The 25,279-nt window shown below is 44.8% G+C and overlaps 1 protein-coding gene, 1 long non-coding RNA gene and 1 other non-coding gene across 8 annotated transcripts; 2 read left to right on the forward strand and 1 right to left on the reverse strand.

The window, feature by feature from the left end:
* On the reverse strand, positions 1-16,637 carry LOC114104019 (uncharacterized). Of its 2 annotated transcripts, XR_003584759.2 has the most exons (5): positions 16,370-16,637; positions 15,154-15,219; positions 11,183-11,314; positions 1,883-1,937; positions 1-65 (listed from the first exon to the last, which is right to left on the reverse strand). It is a non-coding gene; the product is annotated as an uncharacterized lncRNA (long non-coding RNA). The 2 variants fall into 2 exon arrangements; XR_003584758.1 differs by lacking the exons at positions 15,154-15,219; positions 16,370-16,637 and adding an exon at positions 12,500-12,687.
* On the forward strand, positions 4,929-5,001 carry Trnaa-cgc (transfer RNA alanine (anticodon CGC)). The gene has a single exon. It is a non-coding gene; the product is annotated as a tRNA-Ala (tRNA).
* Positions 16,638-16,737: 100 nt separating the features above from the next.
* On the forward strand, positions 16,738-25,279 carry Nfe2 (nuclear factor, erythroid 2). 5 transcript variants are annotated; one of them, XM_071609794.1, is made up of 3 exons: positions 16,738-16,856; positions 22,381-22,550; positions 23,938-25,279. In XM_071609794.1, the coding sequence occupies exons 2-3, from the start codon at positions 22,437-22,439 to the stop codon at positions 24,946-24,948; spliced, it is 1,125 nt and encodes a 374-aa protein (XP_071465895.1). In that variant the 5' UTR covers positions 16,738-16,856; positions 22,381-22,436; the 3' UTR covers positions 24,949-25,279. The 5 variants fall into 5 exon arrangements, with proteins under 5 accessions (XP_071465895.1, XP_027805785.1, XP_027805784.1 ...); XM_027949984.2 differs by having other exon boundaries at positions 16,769-16,972; XM_027949983.3 differs by having other exon boundaries at positions 16,769-16,961.

Below are 25,279 nucleotides of genomic sequence, written 5' to 3' on the forward strand. Positions count from 1 at the left end.
ATTCTGTTCATTCATTCAAAAATGTTTATTGTCGGCCAATCATGAATCAGGCACTCGTCTAGGCCCTAGGGATAAAGCAGTGAAAAAAACAGTCAAGTCCTTTCTCTTCTGTAACTTGCATCCTAGCTTCAGGGCAGGAACAAACAATAAATGCACCCCCAAAACAGTAAACTGTATAAGGGGTTAGATGGTGATAAATTACATGGAGAAAATTAAAGCTGAAAAGTAGAACACAATTTGGAATGGCATTATTCATGGTGTGGTGGGAGTGGGAGATAGAAGTTCAATAGGGTGGTCAGAGAAGCCCTTACAATAAAAACTATCTATCTTTCTCTCTATTTATTTTTGAGATGGGGACATTTAATGAAAAACCTCAAAGAAGTAAGGCAAATGAAGCACATGGATATTTGGGAAACAAGTATTTCAGCCAAAGAACAGAGGGAGCGGGGGATGTAGTTCAATGATGAAGGCCCCTAGGTTCAATCTCTAGTCCAGACAAGGAAGGAAGGAAGGAAGATAGGAAGGAAGGAAAACTTCTTTGGAGGTGGAAGCAGGAGGATCACAAGCTCAAGGCCAGCCTGGATAGTGAGATCCTGTCTCAAGATAAAAATCAAAAAGGGTTAGAGATACAGCTCAGTGGTAGGATGCCCCTGGTTTCAATTCCCAGTACCAAATAAATAAATAAATAGTTTGTTTGTTTGAATGTCTGTTTTTAATTCTTTTGAATATATACCCAGCAATGGTAAATTCTGTTTAACTTTCCTCAAAGTCAAATGATTTTCCACAATGGTTGTACCATTTTACATTCTTTTCTTTTTTCGGTACCAGGGTTTGAATTCATAGGCACGCTACCACTGAACTACATCCCTAGCCCTTTTTCCTTTTTATTTTGAGAAAAAGTCTTGCTAATTTGCTTAGGGCCTCAATAAATTGCTGAGGCTGGTCTTGAACTTGCAATCATCCTGCCTCAGCCTCAGTCCCTGGGATTTCAGGCATATACCAACATTTTACATTGTTCACAGAAATGCATGAGGGTTCTGATTTCTCCACATTCTTACCAACACTTTTTACTTTCTGAGTTTTTTGGTTTTGTTTTTGTATTTTTTTTTAACAACCATTCTAGTGGATATGAAGTGGTGTCTCATTGTGGTTTTGATTTGCATTTCCCAAATGACTAATGATTTTAGCATTTTTTGTGTGCTTGTTTCCATTTGCATATCTTCTTGGGAAGAATGTCTATTCAAGTACTTGGCCCATCTTTAGGTTGGGTTGCTTTTTAATTGTGAATTAAATCCAGCAGTTCATGCATGCTAAGCAAGCACTCTCCCAACTGATCTATACCCTCAGGCCTGAATTGTAATTGTGTGTGTGTGTGTGTGTGTGTGTGTGTGTGTATTCTGGACATTAGTCCCTTATCAGAAACATGAATTGCAAATATTTTATGCTATTTTGTAGGTTGTAGGAAAGCAATTTTAAGATGATTAATTTTACAGTTTTGTATGCAGAAAGGATTGGAAGAGAGATGGAAGCCAGAAAGATCAACTAGGAACCCCTTGCCATTCTTCAGCTTATAGCGAACACAACAGCAGAAAGCTGTCCCCAAAATACTGTGTACCTCAGGTAAAAGTAGCAAAAGTCAAAGTGTAATGGATTAGATTAGCCATCTGTAGAAGTAGCAGATGATCTGATGTAGTTTGAGAAAAGCATAATTCTATCAACATATCTATAGTACTAGCAACCTAATCACTTAAAGTAAAATGGCTGGAGCACTAACACAATCAAAATCTAACCCAATCAATTATAACAACATGGCTGAAGGGGATATAAAAAGAATCAATTATATTAACTTGCCTGAGCTGAAACCCAATCAATTGAATTGTACCTTGTTTTCATAAGAAGGGGGAAGTTGAGAGATCATCTGCAAAGAATCTTCTCTCCTGAAAAGAAATTGTGTTTCTCTGGTGACATGTAGGAAAGATTTCCTGTTTGACCAATATGAATGATTGTCTTATATCTTTATAAACCACATGAATGCAGTTCTTATTTATTTACTTATTTATTTTGGTACTTGGGATTGAACCCACGGGTACTTAACCACTGAGCCACATTCCCAGGCCCTTTTTTTGTATTTAGTTTAGAAACAGGTCTCACTGAGTTGCTTAGCGCCTCACTAAGTTGCTGAGGCTGGCTTTGAACTCTCAATTCTCCTGCCTCAGCCTTCCTAACTACTGGGATTACAGGTGTGTACCACCGTGCCCAACTAGATGCATTTCTTTTAGTCATGAAAATTATCCAACTAATTTCACCTTGTTCACTAAAAAATCTTTTTTTTTTTTTAAAGAGAGAGAGAGAGAATTTTTAATGTTTATTTTTTATTTTTTGGCAGACACAACATCTTTGTTTGTATGTGGTGCTGAGGATCGAACCCGGGCCGCATGCATGCCAGCCGAGCGCTACCACTTGAGCCACATCCCCAGCCCACTAAAAAATATCTTCTAATTATCATATTTGCCTTCCAAAGTAGTCCACTATTCTATCAGCTAATAGAATCATCTAGGCCACTGTGAGTTTTATAGAGAAATATGTAAATCCATCCTAAGGCTTCTATGTCATTCTCTTTTAAATTTAAATTTGGTCAGCATAAGTGAGGGGTTTTTTTTTAATTTTTTTTTTAATTATTGGCAGACACAACATCTTTGTTGGTATGTGGTGCTGAGGATCTTTTTTTTTTTTTGGTAGTGGGGATTGTTGAACCCAGGGGGTTACCACTGAACTATGTCTCCAGCTATTTGTATTTATTTATTATTTATTTTGAGACACGATCTCACTAAATTGCTTAAGACCTCACTAAATTACTAAGGCTGGCCTTGAACTTGAAATCCTCCTGCCTCGGCCTCCCGAGTCACTAGTATTACAGGGATGTGCCACCACATCTGGCATAAGTAAGTTCTTCCAACTGAATTAATTGGCCAAAATTGAACCTCTGGGTTTAAGCCAAGATCTGGATCTTCTTACAGAAAACAAGCTAGCAACTTTTTTTTGTTTCTTTTTGGTTTGTTTATTTGTTTGTGGTTCCCAGGATTGAACCCAGTTGGACTTTACCACTGAACTATACTCCCAGCTACCCATCACCCTTTATTTTATTTTATTTTTAAAATAACTTTATTTCATTTATTTATTTTTTATGTGGTGCTGAGGATTGAACCCAGCGCCTCACATATGCTAGGCGAGCGCTCTACCACTGAGCCACAACCCCAGCTCCCATCCCCCTTTATTTTAAATTTTGAGCATGGTCTCACTAAGTCACTGTGGCTGACCTCAAATTTACGATCCTCCTGCATCAGCCTCCCCAGCCACTGGGATTATAGGCATGCATCAAGCCCAGCTAAATCAGCAATGCTTCTATTTATTGTCACTAACATCAACTCAGGGTTGAATGGAGTTTTCAGAGAGAGAGTAAGAGGAGTTTTTAAGTTTTGTTTTTCCATTGTAAAGTAAACTGGAGACTCAGAAAAGTCATTCATACTGTCTGGGGAAAAAAAGTTAAAAATTGCCAGGGGCCACATAGTTCACCTTAACTCCACCCCAGGCTTGCTCCGTCTCTTGTTATAGCCATCTTAGGCTGAAATGCAGAATGGGAAACAGACTGAATGGTGGTCATTGCAGGCAGCAGTTCCGAGTGTCCACCTGGAATTGTGGGCACATCCCTGCCACAATGTGACTGATTAGGGCTCCCTGAGCTCAGAAGGGCATTCCTGGCAGTGACACAGGTCTTGGGGAGAGAGTAGAAGAAGGGTAGCATCTTTCTTTTTATTGCGGGGGGGTGTGTGAATGGGGTTGGTACCAGGGATTGAATTCAGGGGCACTCAACCACCAAGCCACATCCCTAGCCCCATTCTGTGTTTTATTTTGGGACAGGGTCTCACCGAATTGCTTACCTCCTTGCTTTTGCTGAGGCTGGCTTTGAACTTGTAATTCTCCTGTTTCAGCCTCCCAAACCACTGGGATTACAGGCATGTGCCACTGCTCCCGACAGGGTAGCATCTTTCTGATGCAACAACAGTTGGCTTAATCTCTGAGGTATTAGAAATGTCTCCCCAACATAGGGGTATGATGAAACTTAAGTCCACAAAGAGGAAGATTCCTGCTACTTATATCCAAAGGGATGGGTACTGATTGGAAAAACTTTTCCTCTTTTTTTCAGTGCTGCAGATTGAACCAAGAAGGGCCTCATGCATACTAACCAAATGTTCTACCACTGAACTACACTGCCAGTTCCCTGGATGAACTAGACTGCTGTTTGAGATCCAGCCCAACCTCTGAATTACTTTGTCACCCTTCCTCAGAACTCTATCACACATTGTCAGCTGTATAGAGATCAACATTGCTGTGGAGCAGAACTGGATGTTAGCTGTGTGTGCTCCCAAGGGAAGGCCTCAAAATAGGAATACCTCTTTCATCTTAAAGAAGTAGAAGGCCATGCATGAGAGAATAGATACAAATAAACTAGTGGATTTGGTATGGAAAGAATAAGACAGGATGATTGCATCTATTTTATCAATGAAATTAGAGGCAAGGTCTTCATCTGCTGAGAGGAAAGTGGAGATGGTGTTGGAGATATAGAAGAAAGAAGGTGTGAAACAGTCATTGCACAGAGTGGAAAAGATAATTCACTAGGGAAGTAAAAAATTAGTTTACAATGTTGAGTTTTGGAGATGTAAATTTAAAGTTATAGTAGTTAGCAAGATTCTGAGACTTTTTTCCATCAATGTTTAGCTGTCCACATATAGACAAGGATAAGACAAGTAGAATTATTTCCCAAGGTAAGTGTGATGGAGGGGGAGAGGATCAAAAAAAATGTCTGCAAGTTTATGTTTCTGAATATGAAGAGGGAATGAAGAATGTTTTAAGAAAGGGGGATAAGGAGCTGGGGTTGTGGCTCAGTGGTAGAGCACTCGCCTCGCACGTGAGAGACCCTGGGTTCGATCCTCAGCACCACATAAAAATAAATAAACAAAATAAAGATATTGTGTCCATGTACAACTAAAAAAAATATATTTTTTTAAATTTTAATGTTTGTCTTTTAGTTTTCGGCGGACACACATCTTTGTTTGTATGTGGTGCTGAGGATCGAACCCGGGCCGCACGCATGCCAGGCGAGCGCGCTACCGCTTGAGCCACATCCCCAGCCCTAAAAAAAATATTTTATTTATTTATTTTTTTAAACATTTATTTTTTAGTTTTAGGTGGACACAAGATCTTTATTTTCTTTTATGTGGTGCTGAGGATCGAACCCAGTGCCTCACGCATGCCAGAGGAGCACACTACCACTTGAGCCACATCCTGAGCCCTAAAAAAAATATTTTAAAAAAGAAAGGGCTGGCGTTGCGGCTCAGTGTTAGCGTGCTTGTCTAGCACATATAAAAACAAATAAAGGTATTGTGTCCAACTACAACTAAAAAATAAATATTAAAAAATATTTTTTTAAAATGGAAGGGGAATAAATGAATTATTTAAAAAACAAAATATGGCCAGGTGTGGTGGCACATGTTTATAATCCCAGTGGCTGGGGAGGCTGAAGGAGGAAGATCTCAAGTTTGAGGTCAGCCTCAGCAACTTCACAAGACACTGTGTCAAAATTTTAAAAATTTTTTAAAAGTGCTGAGAATATAGTAGCAAAAGGACTCCTGAGTTCAATCTCCAGTATCACAGAAAGAAAAAAAAAAAAGAAAATATGGGCCAGGAGTGTAGATCAGTGGTAGAGAAATTGCCTAACATGCTCAAGGAACTGGGTGGATCCCCAGCATGTCACAGATAAATGAATAAAAACACAGATAAATAAAAATAGAGGGGAACGGTGTTGCACACCTGTAATCCCAGCAGCTCAGGAGGCTGAGGCAGGGGGATTGAGAGTTCAAAGCTAACTTCAGCAACAGTGAGGCGCTAAGCAAGTGAGTGAGACTCTGCCTCAAAAAACAAAAACAAAACAACAACAACAACAAAAAAAAACAAAAACATAAAATAGGGCTGGGGATGTGGCTTGGTGGTTGAGTGCCCCTGAGTTCAATCCCCAATACCCTAAATAAATAATAAAAATAAAAGAGTACCCATAGTTTAGAAGTCATTGTGGGAGCCGGAAACCTGTAATCTCAGCAGCTCAGGAGGTTGAGGCAGGAGGATCACAAGTTTAAAGCCAGCCTCAGCAATTTAGTGAGGCCCTCAGCAACTTAGGGAACCAGTCTCCGAATAAAAAATAAAAAGAGCTGGGGATGTGGTTCAGTGGCTGAGTGTTCCTAGGTTTAATTCCTGGTACTAAAATAAAAGAAGTCTTTGTGGGAGGAGGGGCACTTGGGGTGGAAGGAAGGATGTTAGGGTAAGAAAAGGGGTAATAAGGTAAGAGAAATAAATAAAATGTAAACTGAAGGTCTGTGGGCTCAGAGGTAGAGCACTCATACAGTGTGGGCAAGGCACTGGGCCTTCCAACTGAGTGTGGGGGGGCATACCTGTAATCCCAGCGATTTAGGAGCCCGAAGCAGGAAGATTATAAATTGAAGGTTTGCCTGGTCAATTTATTAAGATCCTGTCTCAAAATGTAATAAGGGGGCTGGGGTTGTTGCTCAGTGGCAGAGTGCTTGCCTAGCATGTGTGAGACACTGGGTTCGATCCTCAGCACCACATAAAAATAAATAAAATAAAGATATTGTATCTATTTCCAACTAAAAAAAAATTAAAAGAAAAGGCAGTCTTAATAAAATAAAGTAATAAGGACTGGGGATGCAGCTCAGTGGTAGAGCACTCCTGGGTTCAATCCCCAGTACAAGCAAAAGAAAAAAACAATGTAAACACTGTGAGATACATGTTCATTTCAGAGGGTTTTCTCTAGAATGAATTGCCCAGTTTTCCTTTTCTTTTCCAGTCCTTGTTTTTCCCTTATTTCTTCTTTCCACCTTTTCTCCCGCCAAAGAGAAAAGAACAGTGAAGTATGCTTTTCCTGTTCTGACTGGATGATTTATACAGAGGACTGGCTCTCTACCAATCCTCAATAGGGGCCTCTGCCTCACCTTTTCTAGATCTTCATTTTGGAAAAAGAAAGCTGATTGTTGTGGGGAAGTGAGGCCAGGAGCCCCCTATACCTTCCTCTTAGTGGGTGTGCCATTCTTTGGCAAAACATGGCCAGGGGCAGCAGAAACCAGGTTATGGAATGTTTTTAACTGCAACCACAAAGAACAGAAAAAGGGATCACCAACAGGGAGAATGAGAGGTCCTGGCTTGGAGACAAACATTGTGTGTGTGAGTGTGTGTGTGTGTGTGTTTTGCTGGAGATGGAACCCAGGGCCTTGTGCATGCAAAGCAAGCACTCTACCAACTGAGCCATATCCCTAGCCCTGGAGATAGTCTTGGGGAAGAACTTTAAATATGAGAGAATTTGGGAAGGGGCCCAAGTCATCATGCCAAATTAGATGAACTCTTACCTTGTGTCTCAATGTACTGTACATGAAATTTGGAGGAACCAAATAAGCCTGGGTCCACCACAGTTAAGAGAACCCCTCCTTGTTGGTTTTGGCCAAATGGTCATTCACAAGACTGGAAGTCACTCAGTAAAGCCCTCGGGGTTCTCCCAACAGAACTAGGATAGGTGGGCCCAGCCTGCTCCAGAATACTTGAAGGGAGGGGGCTGAGAACTCTGATAGGTAACCAGACTTCTGCAAGGGAGTGGTCCTTGAGCCCTGACCACTATGACTTATCTCCTGTCTTAGGAAAACTCTGGAAACTTCCTCTCCACCCAAACCTCATTTTACAACAATGGGCTCTTATATGCTACTGTGAATCAAACCTTTATCCCCTACAACTGTATATTTACATATATTGATTTTTTTCTAGCTGGAATGTTGATTCCCATGTTTCTCTCAAGAAAATTTGGGCTTTTCCCTCCTTCAATAGAGGTTGAAAGACTTATCTCCTCCCTGAGGACTTTTTTGTAACAATTAGTTGCTCCCTATCCTTTGTTCTCAAAGAACTTTTTTTTTTTTTTTTGAGAGGGGTCCCACTAAGTTGCCCAGGCTGTGTCTCAATGGGCTATATGTGAGACTTGTCTCTAACTTTCAATCCTCCCATCTCAGCCTCTTGAGTCATGGGGATTATAGACTTGCACTGAGCCTGGTTCAGAGAATTTAATTTACCTTATTTACACATCACTAGCCACATCTATTTGTTTGCTTATATGTGTGTCTGCTCCATTAGACTGTGATTGCTCAAAGGCAAGGATCTCACCTTAATTATCCTGGTATCTTTTTTTAAAATTTTGTATATGTATTTTTAGTTGTCGATGGGCTTTATGTTATTCATTTATTTATATGCGGTGCTGGAGATTTGAACCCAGTGCCTCACACATGCTAGACAAGCACTTTAACGCTGAACCACAACCCCAGCCCCTACCTTGGTATCTTCTGCATTTAGCGGCTGAGTACACACTCTATAAATATTTGGTTTGTTTTTTTAAAATTTTTTTTAAAAGAGAGAGAGAGAGAATTTTAATATTTATTTTTTAGTATTTGGCGGACACGACATCTTTGTTTGTATGTGGTGCTGAGGATCGAACTCGGGCCGCACGCATGCCAGGCGAGCATGCTACCACTTGAGCCACATCCCCAGCCCTATAAATATTTGTTGAACAAATAACTACATATAATACTCAGAACTAGATACTTAATATATATAAAAAAACTAGACTATAATCCCTCCCACTAAAAGTTTATTAGTTAATAAGAATTTAATTAAATAATGATAACTTGATATCTGATATTTATTTAATAATTTAATAATACTGACTATGTGTAATATATATATATATATATATATATATATATATATATATATATATATAGACTGGATTTAATGTATCTGCCTTTTTTTTTTTAATGATGCTGGGGATTGAACCCAGGGTCTTGTGCTTGCAAGGGAGCTACATTCCCAGCCTTGTATCTGCCCATTTTTAAACTTATTTTTTTTTTCACTTACATATAAGTACTAGTATGATCCTCAAATTACAGACAGATAAAATTAAGCTAAGTGAAATTAAAGAAATTGTGCTGGGAACGTGGCCTTGTGGTAGAGCACTTGCCTGGCATCCTGAAGTCCTGGAAATTCCCTACAAAATAAAGACAGAACTTGAAGAATTTGTCTGAGATTTCAAAGTAAACGTCAGCCAGGAATAATGGCACATGCCTGTAATCCCAGCAACGTGGAAGGCTGATGCAAGAGGATCACAAGTTCAAAGCCAGTCTCAGCAATTTAGTGAGACCCTATCTAAAAATTAAAAATAAAAAGGGCTCGGGAGGGCGGGGGTTGTGGCTCAGTAGTAGAGCCCTTGCCTAGCATGTGTGAGGCACAAGGTTGGATTCCCAGAACCACATATAAATAAATAAGTAAAATAAAAGAAAGGTCCATTAACAACTAAAAAGAAAGCTCTGTAGCTCAGTGGTAGAGCGCTTGCCTCTCACATGTGAGGCACTGGGTTCGATGCTCAGCACCACATAAAAATAAATTAATAGGGACTGGGGATATAGCTCAGGTGGTAGAGTGCTCGCCTAGAATGCACAAGGCCCTGGGTTCAATCCACATAAATAAATACATTAGTAAACAAAGATTGTGTCCATCTAAAACTAAAAAAAATATTTAAAAAACAAAAAGCAGGCTGGGGATGTGGCTAAGTGGTTAAGACCCCTGGAGTCAATCCCTGGTACTAAATAAATAAATAAAAATATATAAAAAGTCTGGGGATATAACTCAGTGGTAAAGTGCTCCTGGGTTCAATCCTCAGTATATAAAATAAAAGTAAATGTCAGAGCCACAGTTTGAGTGCAGGCCTTTTGGACTCTGAAACTCATCCTTTGGCGATTATTCTATGGTGCCTGACACAAATATACAATACAGCTTATACCGTCATTGTTATAGGATAATATAGTAAAGCACAAAATTATATGGTTCAGTTAGAAAATATTTAACTGCGCTGGGCACAGAGGTGCACTCCTATAATCCCAGCTACTTGGGAGGCTGAGACAGGAGGATTACAAGTTTGTGGCCAGTCTGGGCAATTTAGTGAGACCCTGTCTCAAATAAATAAATAGGAAAGGAAAACATTTAGCCAGGCATGGTGGTGCACTCCTCTAATCCCAGCTACTAAGGAGAATGAGGCAGGAAGATTACAATTTTTTTTGGTGGGGGGCATCCTGGGGACTGAAGTCAGGGGCACTCGGCCTCTAAGGCACATCCCCAGCCCTATTTTTTTTTTTTGTTTTGATAATTTTAATATTTTATTTTTTAGTTTTCGGCGGACACAACATCTTTGTTTGTATGTGGTGCTGAGGATCGAACCCGGGCCGCACTCATTCCAGGCGAGAGTGCTACGGCTTCAGCCACATCCCCAGCGCCCCCAGCCCTATTTTGTATTTTATTTAGAGTCAGGGTCTCACTGAGTTGCTTAGCAACTCGCTGTTGCTGAGGCTGGCTTCTTTTTTTTAATATTTATTTTTTAGTTATAGATGGACACAATATCTTTATTTTATTTTATGTGGTGCTGAGGATCAAACCCAGGGCCTCACACGTGCTAGGCAAGTACTCTACCGCTAAACCACAATCCCAGCCCCTGAGGCTGACTTTTGAACTCCTGATCCTCCTCCCTCAGCCTCCTGAGCCACTGGGATTGCAAGCGAGCACCACCGCGCCCGCAGAAGATTACAAATTTAAGACCAGTCTCCGTGTGGGCTGGAGATATATAGCTCAGTCGGTAGAGTGCTTGCCTTGCATGCATAAAACCCTGGGTTCGATCCTCAGCACTGCCAAAACAACAGCAACCAGTCTGAGCCTTTCTTAAAGTTAAAAACAAAAAAGACTGGGGATGTAGCTCAGTGTTAGAGCACCTCTGGGTTCCAGTGCCACAAAAAATACAAAGACCCTGCATCAGAAACTATTTAAATGAGGTTAACTATAAAAGGGATTAGAGAAGAGGAATATGCATATGAACTAGTCAGAAAATGTGATGTGAGAGCTTGAAATGAACTGGGCCTTGGAGAATAGATAAGAAGGGAACTAACATTAATATTCTCAGTCATGAACACGGCATGTACATTGCCTCATCTGATCCCACACATCCTGTGACAGAAGCTCTGTTCTCCCCATTTACCAAGGTGAAATAGAGACTCAAGAAGGTTCAATAATTCGTCCAAGTCCACACTTGTTGAGCTGAGACTCGAATCCAGATCTCACTGGTTAGAGAGAAGAAGCAGGCGCAGACGGGATACTGGACAAGCAGGACCTTGTGAAAGGGGTAGTAAGTAAATAGCCTGGCAACTGACCTTCCATCCTCTGAGGGCGGGACTTCCTAGGCAGCTCCGCCCACTGCAGAGCATTGCAACAGTGGGGTGGGGTAGGGGTTCTGAGGTTCCTGGAAGGTGACTGAAGCCCACAAGATTGGCACTGTGCCCACTGGGTGGCTAGCACTAATCCCACCCGACAATGCCAGGATGGAGGAGCTGTGCCCTAAGGGCTCATTCCTGGAAGTCTAGCCACCAGCTCCATGCCTCCTAGTAACAAGTGGTTTCAGCCCTGTACAAAGCATCTCACCACCAGAGGCTGGCCTCCAGATAAGGTGTTCTCAATTCCTCAAACCCCAGAAGACTCTTGCCTCCAGGTACCTAAGCATTCATCTCCTAATAGTAACAGGACTCTCTGTATTTCTATTTCATTTTATGGGGTGCTGGGTATTGAACGTATGTCCTTGTACATGCTAGGTAAGCACTCTACTACTGACCTACATTCCCAGCTGTCTATCTAGATTTATAATTAAGCCTCAGGGTTTATTATCTAGGATATTCTAGATTCTTTTTTTTTTTTTTTGGTACCAGATATTGAACCCAGGAGTGCTTAACAACTGAGCCACATCCCCAGCCCTATTTTTATATTTTATTTAGAGATGGGATCTTAATGAGTTGCTTAGGGCCTTGCTAAGTCACCGAGGCTGGTTTTGAACTCATCATCCTTCTGCCTCAGGCTCCTGAGTTGCTGGGATTACAGGTGTGTGCCACTGCACCCAGCTAGATTCTTCTATGTTGCTGGGTATAGATGCCAGGGTTTAGGAAGCTTGGTCCTATACAACTCCCTTTTGGCCTGAGAGTGGAGCTCAGTCTTCCTTACCTCCTGAGTCAATCCTCCAAGAGTTCTTATCAAAGGAAAGAAACCTCCTCAAAGACTTTTTTTTTCTTTCGTACTAGGAATTGAACCCAGGGACACTTAACCACTGAGTCATATCCCCAGCCCTTTTTATTTTTTTAAACAGGGTTTTACTAAATTGCCTCACTAAATTGCTGAGGCTGGCCTTGAACTTTTAATTCTCCTGCCTCAGCCTCCCGAGCTGCTGGGATTATGGGAGTGCACCACCACACCTGGCTCCTCAAAAGACTTAAAAAAAAAAAACAAAAAAACAAAAAAAAACTATCCTTACCCAAACTGGAACACAAGGAAAAACTGAGTGGATGGCTCATGAGATCTGGCTTCACCATCTGGGCCTCAGTTTATACCATTCCCCTTTCTTTAGTCAAAAGGGCCTCACTATTCCCTGGTCCCAGTCCTTCACCACCTCCCCCATCCGGGGTAACCGCCCGACTCTGTTGCCTAGGATAACGCCCAGCCCTCCCCTTACCCCCTGTGGCTGCCTCCCCTTTCCGTCTGTTGAGAGAGGAAGCCAGGGGGTGGCAAGTGCAACCCTGTGGGGCACTGATAAAGGGCCAGTGCTATCCCCGCCCTCTGGGGCCACTGCGGTCAGACCAGTAGGCAAGCAGGCAGGGCAGCCAGCTCCCTCTGGGACCCATGGCCCTCCCCTGGTTCCACCTCTACCCACCCCGCCCATCTCTTCTCGGGAAGCTGGTTGCATAAGCCAGTGGGGTGTTTGGCAACATTACTTGTGGCTTGACCTGATGCTGATGGTGGTGTGCACACACATTGTAGGGGTGATGGTGGGGGTGGGTTGACCAGGGGTGGCAACAGTTTAACCTTTTAGGGGTTGGTGAGCAGCATAGGTGCAGAATGATAGGACAGGAAAGCTATGTAGCCACCTTTTTCTCTGTATTCGTCTCTGCTACGTTTGTTGAAGTGGAATAATTTGGGGATAGGAAAGTGTTAGGCATCGCTGCCTTGCTGAGCTACAGGCACTAACAACCCAGTCAGGCCAGCACTCACCTAAGGCTTTGCAAATTGTAAACTGAGCCAAGGAGACTTAAAGTAGAAGGGTCTCACCTTTGGACTTTAGGAATCTGAGAGGAGGGGGCTAAAGGACTGATTCCTTCCCCCTGAGGTCTGGAAAGGGTGCTGGGGATTCAGGACACAGTATGGGAAGCATACTTCCCTTGTAGGAGGGGACTTACGAGAAGTGGGAGAGTGTCTTGCCTAAATGAAGGCTGTCTGCTCTTAGCTCACCTTTGTGACCATCTCTGTCCCTACAAGTAAGTAGTAAAGGACTCCAAACACTTCCACGAGTCCCTCTTGCTGCTGGGTGTGGTTCATGTCTGTAATCCCAGTAATTGCAGAGGCTAAGGCTGGAAGAGCACAGGTTCAAGGCCAATCTCATCAACCTACCAAGACTCTTAGCAACTTAGTGAGACCATCAGCAACTTAGCAAGACCCTGTCTCAAAATAAAAAACAAAAGAGCTGGGGATGTAGCTTAGTGTTAAAGTGTCCCTGGATTTTATTAAAAAAAAAAAAAAATTCCCTGGGAGGCTGAGGCAGGAGGATTCTAAGTTCAAAGCCAGACTCAGCAACTTAGTGAGACCTGATCTCAAAATTAAACATTATATATATATATATATATATATATATATATATATATATATATATATATATATATATATATATAGAGAGAGAGAGAGAGAGAGAGAGAGAGAGAGAGAGAGAGAGCCCCTGGATTCAATCCCTAGTAGAAAAAAGAAAAAAAAAATCCCTATTGCTTATAGAGTAGAATATACTCTCCATATCTTGACTTTCAAGACACTTTACAATTCAGCCCCAGTTAAAAATTTCCAGGCTTATCTTCCTTCTTCCTTTCTTCTTTCTTTCTCTTTCTCTCTCTCTCTCTCTCTCTCTCTCTCTCTCTCTCTCTCTCTCTCTCTCTTTCTTTCTTCTTTTGCAATGCTAGGGATATGGAACTCAGGCCCTCACACACCTCCTCTTTTCCAGAGCCTCCTTCAATTGTCAACCTCATCTGTAAAGCCTTTCATGATTTTCACCAGGCAGAATTGATTTTCCTCATCTAATCCACAGCATTTTAGAAAGACCTCTATTAATATAACTCCTCAACTACACTGTGAGGATATAGGCCATGTCTTATTCATCTTTGTGTTTCTGGAATGTAAAACATAGTAGACAGTAAATATTTGTTAAAGGATTGAATGAATGATAAAGGTTGTGTTATCTATAGTTGTATCTGCAATGCAGTGTCCGAAACTGGTAGTTCTCATTCAATAAATGTTTGTGGACTATCTGTAAACTGATATCATCGGATAATCAGCCACAAGCATGACTGTCACCACTTCTCATCCCCTGTGAGGGGTCCAAGTAAGTATGCAATTGAGGGAGCTGTACCTGAGTGCCCATGTATGTGACCTGCCAGATTCATGCCCAGGTCAAGAGATTCTGAGCCCACATGTAATATTTAATGAAGTCATTGGATTGCCGTTTGCCCTACACAAATCATGCATGCACAGTCATGATCTGCTGGGATACAGACGGAATTCAAAGCACTTAGCTATGGGTTTGGCATGGGCATTGATTAATCCCAGCAAGGCAAGCTTACTCAGGAGGCTTCTTGCGGTATCAACACTACTCTCTTCTTGCTTGGTTATATTGCTGGGTTGTGGGGATCTTAGGAAAGAACTGGGATGGCTAAATTGAGGTGCAGTGGTGAAGGAACACTTGGAGGGCTCACAGCAGCTGTTGTTTATCAACTGGGACAGAATAATTTTCCATTATTTTAATGGTGAACCCAATCTTATCAGAATGTGTTGGCTGAATGCCAGCTCTACCTTGGGGTAGCACCTGGTTCCTCAGTCTTTAAATGTTTCCAATTTGGGCCGGGGATGTGGCTGAAGCCGTAGCGCTCTCACCTGGAATGCGTTTGGCCCGGGTTCGATCCTCAGCACCACATACAAAGATGTTGTGTCCACCGAAAACTGAAAAATAAATATTAAAAAATTCTGTCTCTCTCTCTCTCTTAAAAAAAAAAATGTTTCCAATTTAACTTGAACATCATGAAAAAAAAAATAGAGGAAAAGTGGCTGAGTTTGGTGGCTCATGATTGTAATCCCAGAGGGTCTGGAGGCTGAGGGAGGAGAATTCCAAGTTCAAAGCCAGTCTCAGGGGCTGGGGATGTGGCTCAAGCCGTAGCGCGCTCGCCTGGCATGCGTGCGGCCCGGGTTCGATCCTGGGTTCGATCCTCAGCACCACATACAAACAAAGATGTTGTGTCTGTTGATAACTAAAAAATAAAATATTAAAAATTCTCTCTCCCTCTCTCTTAAAAAAAAAAAAAAGCCAGTCTCAGCAATTTAGCAAGGCCCTAAGCAACTTAGCAAGACCCTGTTTCAAAATAAAAATGGCTAGGGATATGGCTCAGTGGTTAAGCACCCTGAGTTCAATCACTGGTCAAAAAAAAAAAGAAAAGAAAAAAGAAAAAAAAGTGTGTGAGCTGCAACTCTAAGTATTGAAGTACTGCAGCTAGACATAAAGGACTTTCCTTATGGCTGAAAATTACTAAAAACTGGGAGGAAGAAAGATTTCTCCTACTCTCTAGAGAGAGATCTGTTTAGTCTGGGTCTTGGATCAAACTCTTGGAGACAAAAGGATGAATGAGAGACACTTCTAGGGGTACAGGTAGGCCTGATGCAGAGCTGCTTGGAGATGAATCTGATAACCTGCACATGTGTCCTGGCTTGTCCAGGGTATGTGGCTGCCATGTGGCTTGGGTACCTTGCCTGGAAGAAAGGAAGCAGAGGCAGGCAGGGGTCTCCTTTTTGGGAGGTGAATAATCCCCTTACTGGGCAGCCCCCAACCCAAGTCTCCGAACACACTGACAAAACAAAGCAAAGCAAAACAAAACAAAAAACCTGGCCAAGAAAGAAGCCTTTGTCCTGGGACATCTGAGGCTGAGGGGGAAAGGGAGAAGTCTAAAGGTGAAAGGACACATCAAAGCAGCCAGCAGCCCCTCCTCCCCCAAGTAGGTCCCTAACCGTGTTCTCAGGGCCTAGGTGTTCCTTAGAGGGAGGCTGTACCCTAAATGCCCACCTGCCTATACAACTGGGAAGCTAGACAGCTGGTCCTTACCTTTAGCAGCCCTTCACCTTGCTATGACTCAGTTTCCCTGTCGCTAAGAAAGCCACGGGGACAGAGGAAGGAGGTTCCAACCTGCATACAGTTTAGAGGTCACTCTTGAGTGGACCATCAGGTTGGAATTCATCATATGCATGGGAGAAACGCAGACCTGGCTGGACTCCTGGGTGAAAAGGAGGGCTGGGAGAGGCTTGGAGCCCTGCGTGCCCCCGCTGGCCGGGAGTAAGGCGGGGGCGGGGTGTGGGCAGAAACCACACCGGGCTCAAGTTTCCTCTCTTGGCCAGAAGGGGCAGGAGGAGAGGAGGGCCACGGGGAAAAGGGGAGGGTTGGAGGAAGGACTGAGAACTCAGACCGAGGGCTTCAGAGACCAGTCCGGTGCTCCAGCCAGCTTCAGGACTCTGCGCTCAGCGGGTTGGAGCCTCCACACTCAACGCCCAGAAATGGCCCAGGGGCGGGGCGCGGCCCTGGCCGGTTCTCAGAGGTAACAGGGATCCTCGCCCAGGAGGTGTCAGCTCTGACCTAGCCTCCCCAGAGCCAACACCCGGAGCCTCACCTCTCGCCTCATCCTGCTTGGATTCTGCCACAGGTGCCTGAAAGGTGGGGTGGGGGAGGGGAGCGATCCTAGGAGGACCCACGGGTCACGCTGGGGAGGTGGAGGAGGTGGAGGGAGAAAATAACCAACTTTCAGTACGGTTCTAGGAGATCTTCCCAGACTGCCCCTGGTTTAGGAATTTGACATCTTTGGGAACTCCTCTGGGAGAAGATCTAGATGGCTTCTTAGGTGTTCTGGGATCCTTCCCATGGGAGGTTGTGGGTGCCGACCACCTGAGGCGCTCCTGAGGGACTGAAGAGTAGCCAGAAGGAACCTTTCACTGGTGGGCTGTCCTGGGGGAACCCAAAGACTCCCAGGTGTTATGGTAACACCATTTCATTCTGCTGCATTGTCCAGCGCGCTGGGAAGATTGTGGGGAATCGCGGGATTGGAGACCCTGGATGTCTGGACTTCTGAGAAGTGTTGCTTCAGCAAGATGTGTTGGTTGGGTGAAGAGTGCTGGGATTTTGCCTCTCATTGTCCCTTCTCTTGTATGGGCCCCGTGGCAGTCGGGATCAGCTGGCACTGCAACAGAGAGGAAGGCATCCCAACCACAGTGTCGTTCCTTCCATCTGGAACTTGGCTACTGGGGAAATGGGGATGCGGTGGAAGAGAATGGGGATGGTATCTGATCTGCTGAGGTCCGGAGTCTCTAGTCATAGGTGTCAGAAGATTGGAATTTGGGGTCTAGGGATAGAATGACAGGATAGCAGAAACCTGTCTCCCCCTTTCCCTTGTTCCCATACACATGTTTGAGTCATATATGTCCCCAGAGGACTGCACTCACTCTGCTCAAATCTCTTTCTTCCCTTTTCCTTCACACAAGTACTTTCTCTGTCTTGCCTCTGTGTGCTTCTCCCTCTTTGGAAGTTCTTCCTAATCTTTTTAACTAAGTTGGTTACCTGATAACCCACACTCCAAATTTTATTGATCTTTCCCCTGTATTGACACCTGGAGAAGTGGAAGTAGTCTAATAAGCCTGAGAACTGGGACACTGGGGCAAGCCCCCTCTCTATCATACTCCTTTGTCAAGGAAGTTAAGAGCCTTGGACAGTGGTGGGGGCCAAATGTCCTCCTGCCACCAGCATCCTTCTCCAAATGATCCTGTATCCCTAAGCATAAAGCTCTGTTTCATTCTGTGAGCACTTCGGGATTGTGATAAGATCTTCCTGGAGATCTGGGGATATAGCTGAGTGGTAGAGCACTTACTTAACATGTACAAGAACTTGGGTTCAATTCCCAACACTGCCAAAAAAAAAAAAATCCTTCTGACTGACACCATCTGGGTGAATAAGGAGGATGGATTTTCGTCCCTGATAGTGACTCCATTTCTACCTGATCCATAATGTTGAGAAATAAGAGAAGGAATGAAGTAAAGTGGTTGTGTGATGTCAAGATTTAGAGATGCTAATTACAAAGAAAAGGGACATAGGGAAGTCCACTCTACTTCTTTTTTTTTTTTTTTGTGGTACTGGGGATTGAACCCAGGGCTTTGCGCGTGTGAGGCAAGCCCTCTACCAACTGAGCTATGTCCCTAGCCCCATTTTTTTTTTTCCTTTTTTAGTACTGGGGATTGAACCCAGGAGCACTAAACCACTGAGCCACATCCCCAGCCCTTTTTTATATTTTATTTAGAGATAGGGCCTTTTTTTTTTTTTTTTTTAATACAGGAGATTGAACCTAGGGGCACTCGACCACTAAGCCACATACCTAGTCTTATTTTGTATTTTATTTAGAGACAGGGTCTCACTGAGTTGCTTAGCACCTTGCTTTTTGCTGAGGCTGGCTTTGAACTCGCAATCCTCCTGTCTCAGCCTCCTGAGCTCCTCAGATTATAGGCTTGTGCCAGCACACCCAGCTGTTTCTGCATTCTTTATGGCCGTTCTGTCTGATTCATTTCTGATTACATCCTCCTTAGTGATCTAGCCACTGGCTGCCAACTTGCTGGTCCTCTGAAAGGTAGGCTTCTAGAACCCCCCAAACTTTACTTCACTTTCACTTGTTATAAAGACCATCATTCATTCTTGAGTTTTGGAGAACATCAAGCTCTTACTTCCCCTGCAGCCTGGTGCATCCTTGCTGCTGCACCAGACAGCTGGCTCAAGCTGGCCCAGAGATCTCAACTCCTTCTCTCTCAGCCTCCTGCCTCTCCCTGCTCTTCTTCCATGTTCTCATTTTCCTATTACAGCAAGAAGGGGAAGACTGAGTTCCAGGTCTTCATCAGAAAGGGCTGATTTTAGCCAGTGTGGTGGTGCATGCCTGTAATCCCAGCTGTTCAAGAGCCTGAGGAAAGAGGATGACAGGTTTGAGGCCAGCCTTGGAAACTTAGCAAGACCCTGTCTCACAACAGAATAAAACAAAGGCTCATGACATCTAGGCTCAGAGATGAACTGCCTAGATCAAGGTTTTTTTGTTTTTTTTTTTTGGTAGGGAGGGTACTGGGGTTTGAGCTCAGGATCACTTGACCTCTGAGCCACATCCCTGGCCCTATTTTTTGGATTTTATTTAGAGACACAGTCTCACTGAGTTGTTTAACATCTTGCTTTTTGCCTGAGGCTGGCTTTGAACTCTCATGGGATTACAGAAATGCACCCCCACCCCCAGCCCAGCCTAGATCAAGGTTTTGAAGCTGGAAGAAATCTAGAGAAGAACATTTGCTGATCTCCTTTCTGGTTTTCTGTTCTTTCCTGTAAATCCATACAGATGGATTATTTTAGTGTTTCTCATGGTGAAATTGGGCTGTTGCATGAGAATCATCAGGCACTTGTTAAAATGCTGGTTCTTAGTTCCTATGCTATGAATTTAACCCAGCAGGTCTGCAGCAGCTTTCTGGAATCTTGTTTTTTACACGTATCCCAGGTGAATGTGGTACACAAAGGTTGTGACTCCCAGAGCTAGATGTAATCTATTTCCTCTCAGCAATAAGTTTCTTCAGTCCTGTCTCCATTTGATGGAAGAGACTGAATGTGAAGTAATTTGCCCAAGGTCCTGCATCTTGAAGGCTAGAGAACCTGGTCTCCTGCCTCCTAGAGCAGAATCTTTGTATTGCACCTTTGGCTCAGATCCAGGAAGACAGGAGAGACAAAGAGGGGTGAGGTGGGTGAAGAACTGTGAAGCAAGAATCATTGTCCCTGCCCTCCAAGCCCCCTTCTCCATTCACTTTGCCTTTGGGCAATTTCCGCCAAACCTGGGTGGGGGAGGGTGGGTTTCCGGTGTTGAAATGGCATCCTGGACAGACATAAACACCCCACCCACTCTGCCCACTGGCCAAGGGCCTGTGCCTACATGGACTCCCAGCTCTGGGGATGGCAGTATAATAAGGGGGTGGAGACAGGACTCAGGGAGATCCTCTTTCAAAAGAATAATTTGTACTTTCCACCAATTTTATAGTTAAGTCCAAGGGTAAATTCCTTATTAAATAGTTGTGATGGTCAATCCTTGTGGTGGGTGGATGAGGTTAACCAGTCCTATCCTCTGTCCTATAAATTTCCTTTACTCTAGCCTGCTTCTCTTCTATGTGGCGGTGGTTGTAATGGTGGTGGTGTATAAACCTAGGCATGCCGTGTCTGGCCTCAGAGATCAGAAATCCCCTGCTAAATCTACTTCTCTTGCTGAAGTCAAGGAGAACAGATGCAGTGTCAGGGAATAGGAAGGTAGGACCAGGAAAGGGACTGACAGAGAGAAGACAAACAGAGATAAGGGTTTTCTGAGGATTTTAAGCTGTCAAGCAGAAAGGGACCTCCAAGTTCAACTTGTCTAACTTCTTAGTTTTATAAATGAGAAAAGAACAGGCTCTGGATAGGAGTGTAGTACTCAAAGGTCTAAAGAGGTATTCCCCAGCAGGGCATGGTGGTGCACACCTGTAATCCCAGCGATACAGGAGGATGAGGCAGGAGGATCGCAAGTTTGAAGCCAGCCTCAGCAATTTATCAAGGCCCTAAGCAACTTAATGAGATCCTGTCTCAAAAAAAAAAAAAAAAAAAAAAAAAAAAAAGGCCTGGGGATGTAGTTCAGTGGTAAAGTGCTCCTGGGTTCAATTTTCAACTCCTGGTACAGGGAAAAAGAGAGAGAGAGAGAGAGAGAGAGAGAGATATTGCCCAGAAGAGAAAAGGGACTGAGACACCACAGAAAGAACTGACTGAAGTAGACTGCCAATAGAGGCCCAGAGTATGAAGACCCAGAAATGATACTGGGAGGCCTTATGGATGAGCAGAGTCAGGTTCCAGATCATATCCTGCCATTTTTCAGCTTGGATCAAAGACCTTATAGGATCTGTGGAAATCTTTTCTTTTTCTTTTTTTTTACTTGGGATTGAGCCCAGGGGCTCTTTAACACTGAGCCACACCCCCAGCCCTTAATATTTTATTTTCAGACAGAGTTTTGCTAAGTTGTTGATGATCTTCTTGCTTCAGCTTCCCTAGTCACTGGGATTTCAGGTGTGTGCTACTGCATCTAACTGTGAAAATCAATCTTATAAACTAATAATGCTTGTAAAGCACTGGAACAGTTCTTTTTCTTTTCTCTCTCTCTCTCTCTCTCGTTGAGACAGGGTTTTGCCCAGTTACTAATGGTCTCACTAGGATGACGAGGCTTGCCTTGAACTTGTGATCCTCCTGCTTTAGCCTCCCAAGTTGCTAGGATTAAGTGAGTGTACCACTATGCTTGGCTTAGGACAGTTTTGACAAGGACTTAATAAGTCTTTGCTGTGGTTGTCATATTACCTCGGAAGAGGAAAGACCCCTATTTATGTGAGTTAGGGTATGGCCAAAATGACCCTATGGGGACACAGGGAAGAGGTCCAGGGTCTCTAGAACCCATTCCTTTTTTGCCTCTGCTGCCTGCGGCTGATAAACCTCTTATCTGGCCCAGGCAGGGGAGCCCAGGGTCAGGATAGGAGGAGAGGGCAGGGCTGCTATCAGCCACCAGGCCTGGGCCCTATCAGAGAAGGGGAGGGGCTGTCTGCACTTCCCAAACACTCCTTGGGGATCCCCCACTTACTCTCAGGAAGAAAAGACTGAGACCCAAAAACTGAAGACACAGGAGGAAAGCTGGGGTGACTCCTGATATTTCTTCCCAAGATGGAAAACCAAACCAAATTTAAGAAGTTCAGAAGATCTGACCCTGTCTCTGGCCAGGAATATAATTTTGGAGAGTGAGAAGTAGGGCAAGGAGAAAGCACCTTGTTTGAAAAAAAGGTAAAAGTTTACTGCGCTCCTCCTAAGGGAACTGCCATGGCCATGGTAGCTGCGATGGAGACCACATCACACAAAAGGACCTTCCAGTTTAAGAGTCCAACATGAGTGCGCCGGCAAGGTCTCCCTCCCCTCAGGTGAAGCTGGAGGGAGCCCAGAGGCAGGACAAACTTGCCAGGCCTAGCAGAAGCTGCTCTAATGCCTTTCTTCCTTCCATACAGGTTGTGGAGGCCCTTCGGGCTTTGGGGGACCCTGGCCCAGATCCTGGCCCAGTAGGATGCCCCCGTGTCCTCCCCAGCAGAGCAGGAACAGGGTGACACAGCTGCCTACTGTAGAGCTGGGCGAGATGGAACTGACTTGGCAAGAGATCATGTCCATTGCTGAGCTGCAGGTGCGCAGGAGGGGAGGACTGGCGCAGGGGTGGGAGGAGCAGATCTCGGGCTGCCAGTGTTGCCAACAGTGGAAAAGAAATGCTGGGGGGTGTGCATGGAAACATCTGGGGACAATGGGGAGATGGGAGCGTGGATGGCTGGGGAAGGAGTGGTGGGGAGGGAAGGGTCTGATTAGGGTAGAGGCCCCTCTCAGAAACTGCCTGCTCGCCTCTCTACCCTACCTCCTTTTCTGCCCTCCCTTTCTCACCTTCTCTTTTGACCTCACTGTCCTCCAATCCTGCTCATCTTCTTCCCTTATTTCCTCCCCCTGCCCTTAGCAACGGGGCCCCTTTCCCCCAGGTAGCAGAGCAGTAGTTCAGGGGCCTTAGGAAGGGGAGTCACACTATGCCGGGGTCCTCTCCTCCTACAAGTTGGACAAAGGGGTGTCTGTTGGCCTAACAATGATGCCTTTGTCCCCAGCTGGGTTGGAGCAAGGTGGCTCCCCTACGTGGGTTGGGGGCCTTGTTTCCAGCATGTTCTCTCCTCGCTGCACCTGGGCAGGGACAGAAGGACTGAAGAGTTAGAGGGTAGAGCTTGTGCAGGTTCCCCAAGGTGCTTCTTAGCCTCCAGGCCTGGCTCTGTGCCTGTCTCCAGTCACTGGCCCTGACACCTTCAGGATCTGCCCTAGGCCCTCCTTCCACACAACAGCTCCCTCTGCTGGCACCCAGGGCATGGCCAGGGACTGAACTTGACCCTTTGTCCCTAGATTACCACAGCAGGAAGGGGTTCTGAGGGGTCATCTTGGCTAACAATACCTTGCCTTCCTGAAGGAAATAATGGAGCAGGAGCTATTTTAATACAGTAAGAGCTTCTCTTGAGGAGGAGGTTCTGTAATTGTTCTAACATTAGGTGGTCTTCTCTGAAGTCTGATCCCAGTGACCTCTATTCTTGCTTATGCTGCTTTCTTCTTGGAATGGTTGCATCTCCACTTTGCAAGAAGCTTCCAATTTTGTGCACATCTTTCCTCATTGGGTCTTTGGAAGGACTGTGATAGAGCTGGTTTCTTCTTTTTCTTCTTCTTCTTCTTCTTCTTCTTCTTCTTTTTTTTGGTGCTGGGGATTGAACCCAGGGTTTTGTGCATGTGAGGCAAGCACTCTACCAACTGAGCTATATCCCCAGATTTCTTTTTAAAAATATTTTTTAGTTGTCAATGGACCTTTTTTAAAAAATTTTTTTTCAGTTGTAGATGGACACAAGACCTTTGTTAATATTTTTATGTGGTGCCGGGATCGAACCCAGTGCCTCACACATGCTAGGCAAGTGCTCTACCACTGAGCCACAATCCCAGCCCCAGGGCTGGCTTCACTTTGGTAGCCTGTCTCCAAACTCTTTTCTTTTTCCTTGCAGGGTCTAAATGCTCCAAGTGAGCCATCCTTTGAGCTCCAAGCCCAGGCCCCATACCCTGGACCTCCACCACCCCCAACCTACTGTCCCTGTTCAATCCACCCAGATCCAGGTTTTCCACTTCCTCCACCACCTTATGAGCTCCCAGCATCTGTGACTCATGTTCCAGAAGACCCCCCATACTCCTATGGCAACATGGCCATTCCAGTCTCTAAGCCACTGACCCTTTCAGGCTTGCTCAGTGAGCCCCTCCCAGACCCCTTAACCCTTCTAGACATTGGGCTGCCAGCGGGGCCACCCAAGCCCCAAGAGGACCCAGAATCAGACTCAGGATTATCCCTCAACTACAGTGATGCTGAATCTCTTGAGCTGGAGGGGACAGAGGCTGGCCGGCGGCGGAATGAGTGTGTAGAGATGTATCCAGTGGAGTACCCTTACTCACTTATGTCCAACTCTATGGCCCACCCCAACTATGCCTTGCCCTCTGCTGAGACCCCCATGGCCTTAGAGCCCTCCTCAGGCCTGGTGCGCACTAAGCCTACTGCACGGGGTGAGGCAGGAAGTCGGGATGAGCGTCGGGCTCTGGCCATGAAGATTCCCTTTCCTACAGACAAGATTGTCAACTTGCCGGTAGATGACTTTAATGAGCTGTTGGCACGGTATCCGTTGACTGAAAGCCAGCTGGCACTAGTTCGGGACATCCGACGTCGGGGCAAGAACAAGGTGGCTGCCCAGAACTGTCGTAAGAGAAAGCTGGAAACCATTGTGCAGTTGGAACGAGAGCTGGAACGGCTGGGCAATGAAAGGGAGAGGCTTCTCAGGGCCCGGGGAGAGGCAGACCGTACCCTAGAGGTCATGCGCCAACAGCTGGCAGAGCTGTATTGTGACATTTTCCAGCACCTTCGGGATGAATCTGGCAACAGCTACTCCCCTGATGAGTATGCTCTGCAACAGGCTGCAGATGGGACCATCTTCCTGGTGCCCCGGGGAACCAAGATGGAGGCTACAGATTGAACTGGCTCAGAGAAGGGGACTGATAAAGGGAACCTTGAGATCCAGAAGACACTGAGTTCATTAGAACTAAAGAAGGGGGAACCCTGGCATTTGGAAGCTACAAGTTGTGTTTGAAGAGGTTTGCCTTGCCTGGGGATGCAGCTGTGGAAGATGATTTGTTTGCTTGCATAGCATGCTTAGCAAGTACAAAACCCTGGGTTTAATCTTCTGCACTGCAAACAAACAAACAAAAACAGGGGGTGGGGGGGGTTTGAGGGTGGGGAAGGAGCTTAGCTTCTCAGGCCTCCAACCTCCACCTCTAGACTTTGGTCTATAAAAAGTTCTGCAGAAA

This window comes from Marmota flaviventris, chromosome 3, assembly GCF_047511675.1.
Source record: "Marmota flaviventris isolate mMarFla1 chromosome 3, mMarFla1.hap1, whole genome shotgun sequence".
Lineage (NCBI taxonomy): Eukaryota > Metazoa > Chordata > Mammalia > Rodentia > Sciuridae > Marmota > Marmota flaviventris.